At 36.8% G+C, this 12,220-nt stretch overlaps 1 protein-coding gene across 28 annotated transcripts in view; it reads right to left on the minus strand.

Annotated features, from left to right (window-relative positions):
* Positions 1–1,316: 1,316 nt before the first annotated feature.
* KATNBL1 (katanin regulatory subunit B1 like 1) overlaps positions 1,317–12,220 on the minus strand; it is a 69,724-nt gene continuing 58,820 nt past the window's right edge. For 6 of the 28 annotated variants that reach the window (XM_001165269.4, XM_054667324.2, XM_063794672.1 and 3 more), the window contains 6 exons: positions 9,260–9,378; positions 8,009–8,059; positions 7,834–7,923; positions 7,395–7,484; positions 6,026–6,119; positions 1,317–3,006 (listed from right to left, as the gene is read on the minus strand). In XM_001165269.4, coding sequence (XP_001165269.1) covers positions 2,974–3,006; positions 6,026–6,119; positions 7,395–7,484; positions 7,834–7,923; positions 8,009–8,059; positions 9,260–9,378 — 477 coding nt within the window. In that variant the 3' untranslated portion in view covers positions 1,317–2,973. Of the gene's footprint in view, positions 3,660–5,615; positions 5,881–6,025; positions 6,120–7,250; positions 7,485–7,833; positions 7,924–8,008; positions 8,060–9,259; positions 9,379–12,220 lie in introns of those variants that run through there. The other 22 variants (XM_009428730.4, XM_009428731.5, XM_016927901.4 and 19 more) reach the window with 10 other exon arrangements.

Genomic DNA, 12,220 nt, shown 5'->3' on the forward strand with positions numbered 1-12,220 from the left:
GTACCGAGTAAATTTAGAGGCATTAGGATTTAATTCCTCAGTAGCCCTTAGAGTTCAATGTTGGTATTTGTGATTCCCCCAAATGGACAGAGATACTTACATCCCAATTCTCACATCTCAAGATTCATGTAAATAGTGCCAATTGCCTTTGAAATCACTGCCAAATATTAATTTTAAAAACCATCTAATGATACTTACTTCCTAACTTTTAACCATTATTCTCATCACGATCACTCATTACAAAACTCATCCACTTTGTCCCAAGTAGAAGCAAATTATCTGATAACCCTCTATCACCTCAATAAACTACCTGCCCCTACACTTGCAAAGTTAGCAAAGTCAAGTATAGAAAACCTAAGATAGAAGGACTAAGAAGGCATAGAGACCTTGGGGTAGTCCGTCAGTTCTGTATACTCCTTAGCAGCACAGCAACAAATCAGCAATGACAGACAGTAATTGTCCTAATCTAGGTCAATACAACAGCCAAAACTTTGTAAACACTCTCTTTGGCTCTTCCTGGAGATCAACACTTTCTAATTAAAATGCTGTAGCATGAAAGGACTTAATAGCAACAGAAGTGTTAAAAAATACTTATTTATCTAATATCATTTATCCAAGAATCTTAAAAATCACTTAATACTAATCAATTCAATAACTGAGAGAGGTAGGTACTAAGGAAACTGCAAAGGCCAAGAACAGAAATTAGGAGTATATGCTACTCAATAATCTTTGTCAGCTAAAAACTCTGCTGACTTATATAGCTCTGAGTATGTAAGATAAAGTATTATCTACATGCCTTCAAAAAACCTAAATTTAGGTATAAATGTTACCAAGATAATACCTGTTCTTACTATATGTCATTTGTACTTAATTTTTCTGAAGTCTGATTTATTGAAGTTTGATTTTTGAAGATACTGTTTAGTCAATGATCTGACCCAGAGAAAAATGTGAAAAATATCTGATGTAATATTACTTAATACTTTGAAACTAAACATTACACAGTATTTTAGATATCTTATTTTGAATCTATTATTTTAAATGTTAGATTAAAAGTCTACAGTATCACATATACCCATTGAGTAATCTTTCCATTTGAGGCGAAAGGTTTATGCTAAGCTATACATACCATCTTCCTGAATTTCTGAGATGGATACCTGACGGAAGGTGCAATCGACAGCTATAAAAACATTTTGTGTGTATGTAAAGTTAATGAACCTACAAAAGCATCAAACTCCTGTCCACGGCCTCTTTAGCACCATACTCCAACCAAGTTAACTGGTTCAAACTGCTACATAAGACAGTGATAACTACAGGAATAAGCACAAAGAAAGGTTATATTTTATCACGTTAAAAGTTTCACAGAGATAACAGGTTTACAATTCAAATTCCCATGTCCTGAAAACTGGCCTCTTAAATAACTCACCTCTCAAATCACAGAAGTGCAATAATCTGAAATTATTATAATCCAAAGACTTAAGGAAATAACCAATTATTACAATTCATGTTCACTGTGAGGAATATCTAGCTATATAAAATATAGCTACACAAAACCAGAACTCAGTGAAACATAACTTTTAAGAGCAAGAAATCTGCTTGAGATTCGTATCAGTAGTCATTAAACGAATAAATGCTAAAGGTTTACATTCAAGTGCTTGAAGGACGACTGCAGAGAAATTCAATTACTAAAAGCCTTTGCTCAGATGCCTGTCAGGCATATTAAGGAGGGGATGATGTGTGAACCACCAGCAGTGGTATTAAACCCCAATCATTTTCAAGACAAGTAAGATTTAGAGCTGTTAAGACATTCCAGAATTTGGTTCACTGACACTAAAAGTGGTATTTTAAAAAAAGACCTCATACCGTCTGCTAGTATATCATACTAACCATTAGAGGAGGTAGTGACACAAAGTGTTGGAATTTAAAATACAAGATCAGCATTAACTGTAAACCATTCTAAATCACTGTATGTAACTCTTTAAAACATATGTAGTGAAAAAGAATTAGAATTCATATAAAATCAGAATTTAAAAAAGCAAAAAATAGAAATATTTAGTGAATTTACTCAAATGAAGGAAGTTTAAATGATACAGGAATGAAAAATATTAGAAATCTATGTACAATAAAAAGTAAATATAAATTAGCCAAGTCCATGGACATTTCCAGTTAAACATTCATACAAAAACATATTCACCTTTTTCCTTAGATAGGGATAACACATTCATACATGACATGATGATTCTGGCAAAAAATATCAGAGATACTAAAACTATTCTCAAGTTTTAAAAATGGTGCAGAGAGTGTTTCAAGAACATTCTACAAGAATGTAAACCCCTGATTTAATTCCATGATTTTATCATGCCAGAAGCATGGTTTTAGTTTAAAACAGATATTGGTATCATAACACATTGGCTTATTAATAATTAAGGCATTTTACATACACAGTATCTCAGTGTGAACAAAAAATGTTTAATATTGATTTTTTTCATGTTTTAAACTTTCAGTCTTTTCAACATAAGAAAATAGCTGCACACATTTAAGTGTTTTTTTTTTTTAATAAAACACAATCTTAAAAAAGTTAATGATGATTGGTCTTGGTGGTTCCTAGTGGTAAGTCCTGTCTTATTTTTTCACATAGTATAAATTATATTTTTATGCAGGATTGCATTAAAATCCAGTAGTTCTTAATGTTACCAAATAACCATATAACTCCCAAATGCAGCAAAGGTGAACAATCTTCATAGTGCACTTTCACCTCAATGAAATTGAAGCTGCTCCTTTTGGATATTTTTCCACTTCAATGTGAAGCAGATTGCTGGGATTTCATTAGTGGTTTCATTATGTGGCTTTTTAAAAGAAAAAATAGTTTTGATTTCTTCCACAGTTCACAGTTCTCAGACGAGACTTTTTTTTTTGTAAATTATACAGTTCAGGGATGTTTTGAAAAACCAAATGCTCTTTAGTAGATGAAATCTCTCAATGTAACTGTAATAAATAAGCATCTACATCCTTAGAAGATAAAACAAAAACATTTCATTAGACAGTACAGTAAATACAAACATAAACAATCCATTTTTTGTTGTTGTTGCTTAATTTGCCTTAGTTTCCTTTTGTGACCTTTTGAGGGTAAAAGACGTGCCTTGTTCAGTGCTTTTATCTGCATTTGTTCAGCACAGGGCCTGGCACATAGTATGTGCTCAATATATATTTGCTAAGTGCTAAATGAATGTGTTGGTTCCTATGCTCAAACAACTCTGCTTTCATAGCTAACATTCACAGAAATTCTATCAGTGCTGTTTACTATCAGTGCTATATTCACTTGAGCCCAGCTTGACAATAGCCTCTTTCAATTTCTTTCTCTTTTTTTTGAGACAGAGTCTTGCTCTGTCACCAGGCTGAAGTGCAGTGGTGTGATCTTGGCTCTCTGCAACCTCCACCTCCAGGGTTCAAGTGATTCTCCAGCCTCAGCCTCCCAAGTAGCTGGGACTACAGGTGTGCACCACCATGCCCGGCTAATTTTTTGTATTTTAGTAGAGATGGGGTTTCACCATGTTGGCCGGGATGGTCTCGATCTCCTGAGCTCGTGATCTGCCCACCTTGGCCTCCCAAAGTACTGGGATTACAGGCATGAGCCACCTTGCCCGGCCCTCTTCTTTCAATTTCTATACTCAAAAAATTACAAATTAATTGATGGTTTAATTTTGTAAGAAAGTCTCATCATAAGGAACTTCGCATTGAACTTTTAATCACTCAATATTGTCCCCAATAATAAATGGTACCTTAAAGTCATATTCACAATAAAGCTTTTCCCTTTCTAAAAAACTGATTGTGGCCGGGTGTGGTGGCTCCCGCCTGTAATCCCATTACTTTGGGAGGGGGAGGTGGGTGGGTCACTTGAGGTCAGGAGTTCGAAACCAGCCTGGCCAACGTGGTGAAAACCCGTCTCCACTAAAAATACAAAAATTAGCCAGGCATGTGTGTGTAATTCCAGCTACTCGGGAGGCTGAGGCAGGAGAATCACTTGAACCCAGGAGGCAGAGGTTGCAGTGAGCCGAGCTTGCGCCACTGCACTCCAGCCTGGACGACAGAGCGAGATTCAGTCTCAAAACAAAAACAAAAACAAAAATTCTGATTGAAAGCAAATTTCAGTCATAAGGAACAATCATTTTTTAGTTCTTCTATACAGAATGCAACAACCCTTTAGAGCAAGGTAATACGTCATGTATGCTCTAAAAACCTAAAACAACAACAAAAACTTCCTAGGAGATTGATTTGTTCATAAGATTTTCATCATTAAGAATTCTATAGGCCAGGCGCGGTGGCTCACACCTGTAATCCCAGCACTTTGGGAGGCCAAGGCAGGTGGATCATGAGGTCAAGAGATCAAGACCAGCCTGGCTAACATGGTGAAACCCTGTCTCTACTAAAAATACAAAAAAAAAAAAAATTGCCAGGCACGGTGGTGGTCGCCTGTAGTCCCAGCTACTCGGGAGGCTGAGGCAGGAGAATGGCGTGAACCTGGGAGGTGGAGCTTGTAGTGAGCCGAGATTGCGCCACCACACTCCAGCCTGGGCGACAGAGCGAGACTCCATCTCAAAAAAAAAAAAAAAAAAAAAAGAATTCTATAGAGTAAAATCCCACACAGTGGTAACAAACTTGGTTGATATATCATTTTGCTTCTTTTTTTTGAAGGTATCTGAGAAATTTTTTTTTTTGGGAGAGAGGCCATGGTCTTCCATAGCAATGGCCAGAGCTACTCTGTGGCTGTCACTTTGACAGGAGATAAGCTTCTGGTTGGTCACTGTTGGTATCACTCCCATTTGCTTTTCTTCCCTCAGCTACATTAATTCCCTGAAAGCTTCTGTCTCCTGTGAGATCTGAACTTATGATCTTGGAGTAGAAGCCAGATTAACCCTCAAGGCTACCTAGGTTTGCCCAAGCCTCTGTTTCCCTTAGCATTGTATTTTTTTCCCCCTGAATTCTAAGAAGTTGTTTTGTCTCCGAGAAAAATGTTATAACTAAGTCCATGACATAAATCCTCTTATTTAGAAATATATATATATATATATTTTTAAAACCAAAGAATGCTTTTTATATTCCTGGCTAAAGCCCATTTATGATAGCAGTATGCCTGGTAATAAAGTAAAAGTATTTCTTAATGACAATTTTTTCTTCAATTAATTTTTAACTACCAATGTTTTTTCTTTCTTTTTTTTTTTGAGACGGAGTTTCACTCTGTTGCCCAAACTGGAGTGCAATGGCACGATCTCAGCTCACCACAACCTCCGCCTCTCAGGTTCAAGTGATTCTCCTGCCTCAGCCTCCCGAGTAGCTGGGATTACAGGCACGCGCCATCACACCCAGGTAATTTTTTGTATTTTTAGTAGAAACGGGGTTTCACCAACCAGGCTGGTCTCGAACTCCTGACCTCAGGTGATCTGCTTGCCTTGGCCTCCCTAAGTGCTAGGATTACAGGCGTAAGCCACTGTGCCCGGCCTAACTACCAATGTTTTCTGGAGTTTAAATATTAAAATTCAAACTAGCAATTTTTACTTTTTCCTTTACGAGACAAATCAATAAAGACCAAAGTCAAATTCACTGTGATTTAAATAGTTTACCTTCTTAAAAAGCATAACATTAGCAAAAGTAAAACTTAATCTCCAAAACCATTTAATTATGTTTCTTATCCCTTGTTTCCTGAGTTCCTCGTCTTGTTTTCTGATGCTGTCCTTATTGGATTCTCAAAATTTTTTCAAATACTTTTCTCTGATTAAAACCCTCTGTAAATATCCTCTAGCATAGCATTTCAGGGGCTGTACATGAAACATGTTCAATGGCCAATTCCTGTGCTTGCTGCCAAGGTCACAGTTACACGCAGAGGACCTGAAGCATTTGAAAATATGAAATTGACTTTAGACATTAGAACAGTACCATATTATTTTGCCTAGAGACTTGAAAATTAATTTATAAATGTAAAATATTATTTCTAATTTTTAATGTTTAATTTATAAGCTTAAATATAGATTACCTTAGCTATATTACCAGTATATCCTGGAACCAAAGTAAGATGGTTTTCCTGTTCCCATAATCCACTTAATTGTTGTTTTAAAATTTGAATATTTCTAAAAGAAAAAAAAGGAAGAAAAATGAGAAAGCAAATATATTAAGATACAAACTTTCATCATAAATATGCATAATAAAAACGGTTCTAAAATTTTTCAGGTATTTTTCAGGAGAAAATGATGCTATTTGAAATAAAACATTTGGGAACGTGGAGAGAAATTTTAAAAAAGTCAAATAACTTTTAGAATAATACATGTCAGTCATGAAAATTAAAGGTTTATCCACATAATACCGCCAAATGCCTCCTATTTAATTAATTCTTGGAAACAACAAAAGATGTTTTGTCAATTCCAAAATTAATAAAATTTCTTACTTGATTTCAATTAAAAAAAAAAAGAAAATTAAAGGTTATTTAGTTGTCAAAGCAGGTAAGAAAATGACCAGGCGTTTGGAACATTTGGACATTCCTTGGTGTGAAGTAGAAAATTTTGAGAGCCTACAAAATAAATTGTGGCTTTTTTTTTTTTTTTTTTTTTTGAGACAAGGGCTGGCTCTATTGCCCAGGCTGGAGTGCAGTGGTGCCATCTCGGCTTACTGCAACCTCCACCTCCTGGGCTCAAGCGATCCTCCTGCCTCAGCCTGAGTAGCTGGGACTACAGGCGCACACTACCATGCCTGGCTAATTTTTGTATTTTTTGTAGAGACGGGATGTCATCATGTTGCCCAGGCTGTCTCAAACTTGTGAGCTCAAGTGATTTGCCCTTCTTGGCCTCCCAAAGTGCTGGGATTACAGACAGGCATCAGCCACCGTGCATGGCCCAAAATTATGGACTTTAAGGAAACTGTTGGGAGATATTTTTCTGTGGTTTCATGATAATCTGGCTATACTCTGGTAGAATACCCACGAATTTTCACATCAAGGCAGTAATAATACAGTTTTTAGAACTGTAAACATCAACACCGGACTCTCAGGTTAATGTCTAGGCTAAAGGACCCTGCAGGGTGCCTCCATTCCTTATTACACTGTGGGCATCTCTTTTTCCTCCCTTACTCATATAATGAATATGAGAATTAAACCACTATTGTGTTTTTCTTCTAAAATGAAGGGTAGGGTTGTGCCAGAAGAAGAGATACAGGAGGTTAGTAGGCTCTGGAATTCAATTTCCAGGTGTGGTTTTCACAAATGAACAGTATCTTAAGTTAGTATCTCTCTGAATATAAAAAGAATAAATACCATACACTGATGATAATGGGATAAAATTATTACCTAGTTTAATCAAGCTGCTTTCCTGAAGAAAATTTCAGCATGAGTTTATCGTTAAAGGTATACTCACCCATCATTTATAATTTCTGTTTTGGATGATAGTTCTGACCACCACCTTTTAATGACTGCTTGAAGCCAGTTTAAACCAACTATAACATATCTGAAATGACATTTTGTTACAAAATTCAAGTGTTTTCATCTAAGAACCCTTCTTATAAGAGATGATACTTTCCCTCCCAAAAAACACACACACACATTGGTCTCTTCCCTTTTAAAAATTTGTTACCTTCATGATCTATTACACAAAAGTATATTTCATGTAATTTGTTCAGAGATGCTTTTATAATTGTCCTTTAGTCATTTCATATTCTTTTCCTAATTGTACTATTAGCTTCTTGAAAACAGAAACCTTGCATGTCTCATGGAGCCCAATCTACTATGTACTCACAAAGCACAAAATCAAGGATGCTGAAAAAGAAAAATGAATCAAGATTCAGATTAGCACTTACTCTTCAAATTTGCTTTTAAGTAGTGACTTTACTAGAGGCAACAAGTCAACACAGCAGCCAAGTGAGATATATTGTTTTTCTTCCTGTAAACTAAAATAAATACCAAGTTATAAAAATATGGATGGGCCATAATTTGACCTCCTTTAATCTTTTTTCTGAAAAATATTGTTTTTACCAATTGGTGAGCACAGGAAGGCAATCTACCACAACGCCAAGATCTTCTATCCTGAGAGTATAAAAAGAATAGCATTGCCTTAGAGAGCTGATTTCCTTATTTACTTTCATATTATGATTATTCACACCGCTTTTGAGAAATTCATTCATTTAACAATGTCAGTATCTACAATGAGTCATGTCTATGGATACAGCAATGAACAAAGACACAGGGCTTGTATTCCAGTGTGTGAGCAAGTGTGGGGGTTGGGGGGTGGGACAGAGACAGGCAATAAACAAATAACAAGACATAAGACATATAGAGCAGGTTGATGTAAGTGCTATGGAGAAAAATAAAACAGGAAAGTGAGATAGGGAGTGGAGAAATAGGTATTTTAAAATAAGTTGGTCAAAGAAGGCTTCCCTAAGGTAACATCTGAGAGACTTGAATACAATGAGGAAAGTAATGCTTCAAATTCCCACTCAAAAGGGATGTTTACTTTTTATTTTTAGTAATTTTTTTTTTAAGAAACGGGTCTCATTCTGTTGCCCAGGCTGGAATGTAGTTGCATAATCATAGCTTACTGCAACCTCCAACTCCTGGGTTCAAGTGATCCTCCCAAGTATCTTGGACCACAAGCACGTACCACTGTGCCTGGCTTATTATTTTTATTTTTTGTAGAGATGGAGTCTTGCTATGTTGCTCAGTCTCTCACTCCTGGGCTCAAGGGACTCTCTCACCTCAACCTTCCCAAATGCTGGGATTATAGGCAAGAACTGCCACACCTGGCCTCAAAAGGGATTTTTAGAAGGTTAGTTTTTCCATATCGTTATCTCTTAGTTTTATAGGTAAGAATGACAGTCAGGAAAGGTAACAGCTTTGTTCAATCTGATAAAACATTGTTTTCTGTATTTTGGTTACTCTTAGATGGGTGATGAATGTAATTTAAGCCATACTGTCTCTACTGAAGCTACATATAGGCAGTTTAGAATAATGAAGAAGGTTCACCTGAGCTCAGGAGTTCGAGACCAGCCCGGGAAACATAAGACCTCATGTCTTCCAAAAAATTTTTTAAAAAATTAGCCAGGTGTGGTGATGTGCACCTGTACTCTCAGCTACTCAGGAGGCTGAGGTGGGAGGGCTGCTTGAACTCAGCAGGTTGAGGCTGCAGTGAGCCACGATTGTGCCACTGTACTCCAACTTGGATGACAAAGCAAGAACTTGTCTCAGAAAAAAAGTGATTGAACAAAGAGGATAAAAGGTCACACTTACCTCAACAAATAAGCTACAAGTTCACTTATACTTCTCTTTCTCCAGAAAGTTAAAGCTACATTCAATCTCATATTCCTGCTGAACAAAACTTGGGCCATTGTTTCATGGTCCTGAGAAACCTGAAAGGCAATAATCTGATTTGTTAAAAAGCACACCGAAACAGGGTATGAAACTATTTTTTTATTAAATCGTTCTGGTAGACATAGTTAAAAATCATGCAAAAGTAACTCCTTTTACTAGCCCACAAAAAGGAATACTGCAGTTGACCATAGTAAACAAATGATCTGAACAAATTTAAGACCCATTTATACTTTTCACTAGCTACCATTTTTCTTTTAAAACCCAATAATTTATAAAATTATTTTTAGCTGACCTATAAACTAGGACTTAATTTATAACATGGATAAAAGAAAAATGTAAACATATAGGCTAGTCATTACCAACTGAATGGCAGGAGAATCACAAAAACTCAGTTTTTGACAAGTGTTGTAGTATCATTTAAATTTATCTATTTATTGTTAAGTAATGAAGTGTCATTTTCCTGTTCTAATGTGTTTAACACAGAACTATGTAAGATAAAAAGTAAAAACTCTCTGCCTGCCCACAAAAACATCCAATATCACTCCGCAGAAATAATCACAGTTAACAGACTGATATGTATCTTTCCAGACCATTTTCTAGACAAAGACAAATTAAGTACACATATAAACACTCTGAAAAATTAATTACCTATATTGTTCAAAACCTTGCTTTTTTACCTATATGAACATTTTTCAATGTCAAAACACAGATCAAGCTTTTTTTTTTTTGGAGACAGGGTCTTGCTCTGTTGCCCAGGCTGGAGTGCAGTGGTGCAATCTCAGCTCACTGCAACCTCCGCCTCCCAAGCTCAAGTAATTCTCCTGCCTCACCCTCCCCGAGTAGCTGGGATTACAGGCACCCAACACAACACCCAACTAATTTTCCTATTTTTAGTAGAGATGGGGTTTTGCCATGTTGGCCAAACTGGTCTCCAACTCCTGACCTCACATGATCCGCCTGCCTTGGCCTCCCAAGTGCTGGGATTACAGGCATGAGCCGCCACACCAAGCCCAACTTTACTTTTAAAGAACAACAGCATAGCTTGGCATAGTGCTGTGTGCCTATAGTCCCAGCTACTTGGGAACCTGAGGTGGAGAACCACTTGAGCTCAGGAGTTTGAGTCCAGCCTGGGAAAGACAGTGAGACAGTGAGACCTCATCTCTTAAAAACAACAACAAAAAACAATAGCATATTCTCTAGTCTTTACATACCATCATTTATTTAGATTCTGGTTTTTACCTATCAAAACTGATGAGTGGACATCCTGATATATGTAAATATGTGCACTTGTACAGACACTTTTGTTAAAATTAATTTTACAATTGGAACAGCTAGGTCAATGGTTATATGTATTTTAACTTGGCTAAGATGCTATGGTATCACTTTCAGATTTAGGTTTTTAGAGCAGGTACTGGTCAATCAAGAAAACAGGTATGAAACAAGAATAATCATTAAACCTATTAGTTAAATGTAAGGTTTAGTGAAAAGTAATGAAAATGAGAATGTAAAGTAAAAAGAGGTTCTTGCGAAAGATGTCTCACTGGGGTAGTTTTTAAAATGCACAACTGAAACTTTTTAAAAAGAACTTTTATTCTGGCCAGGCACAGTGGCTCACACCTGTAATCCCAGCACTTTGGGCTGGGGCTGAGGCAGGTTGATCGCTTCAGCTCAGTAGTTCGAGACCAACCTGGGGAGCATGGCAAAACCCTGTCGCTATAGGAAATACAAAAATCAGCTGGGTGTGATGGCACATGCCTGTAGTCCCAGTTACTCTGGAGACTGAGGTGGGAGGATTGCTTGAACCTGGGAGGTGAAGGTTGCAGTGAGCCAAGATTGCACCACTGCACCCCAGCCTGGGTGATATAGCGAGAGACCCTGTTTCAAAACACAAAACAAAACAAACGTATTTTCTGTTCAGGGGCACATGTGCAGGTTTGTTATATAGGTAGTTTGCATGTTGTGGGGGTTTGGTGTACAGATTATTTCATCACACAGGTAATAAGCATAGTAACTGATAAGTAGTTTTTTGATCCTCACTCTCTTCTCACCCTCTACCCTAAGGTAGGCCTCATGTCTGTTGTTCCCATCTTTGTGTCCATATGCACTAGCACAGTGTTTAGCTCCCACTCCAACTGAGAACATGAAGTATTTGGTTTTCTGTTCCTGTATTAGTTCGCTTAGGATAATGGCCTCCAGGTTCACTCGTGATTGCAAATGACATGATCTTGTTCTTTTTATGGCTGCATATAGTATTCCATGGTGTATATGCACCATATTTTCTTTATCCAGTTTACCATTGATGGGCATTTCGATTGATTCCTTGTCTTTGCTATTGTGAACAGTGCTGTGATGAACATACGCATACATGTGTCTTTATGGTAGAATGTTTTATATTCCTTTGGGTATATATCTAATAATAAGATTGTTTTAAGTTCTTTGAAAAATTGTTGCACTGCTTTCACAACGGCTGAAACTAAATTACATTGTCACCAGCATTGTATAAGTGTTCTCTTTTTTCCACAACCTTGCCAGAATCTATTATTTTTTGACTTTTTAATAATAGCCATTCTAACTGGTATGAGATGATATCCTGTTGTGGTTTTGATTTGCATTTCTCTAATGATTAGTGATTTTAGGTTTAGCATTTAGGCTGAGCATTTTTTCATATGCTTGTCACCTATATGTATGTCTTCTTTTGAAAAGTGTCTATTGTGTCCTTTGCCCACTTTTTTTTTTTTTTTTTTTGAGACAGAATCTCACTCTGTAACCCAGGCTGGAGTGCAGTGACAAGATCTTGGCTCACTGCAACCTTTGCCTCCCAGGTTCAAGCAATTCTTGAGCGTCAGCCTCTCAAGTAGCTGGCATTACAGGCGTGCACCA

This window comes from Pan troglodytes, chromosome 16 (assembly GCF_028858775.2).
Source record: "Pan troglodytes isolate AG18354 chromosome 16, NHGRI_mPanTro3-v2.0_pri, whole genome shotgun sequence".
NCBI classification, from domain to species: Eukaryota; Metazoa; Chordata; class Mammalia; order Primates; family Hominidae; genus Pan; species Pan troglodytes.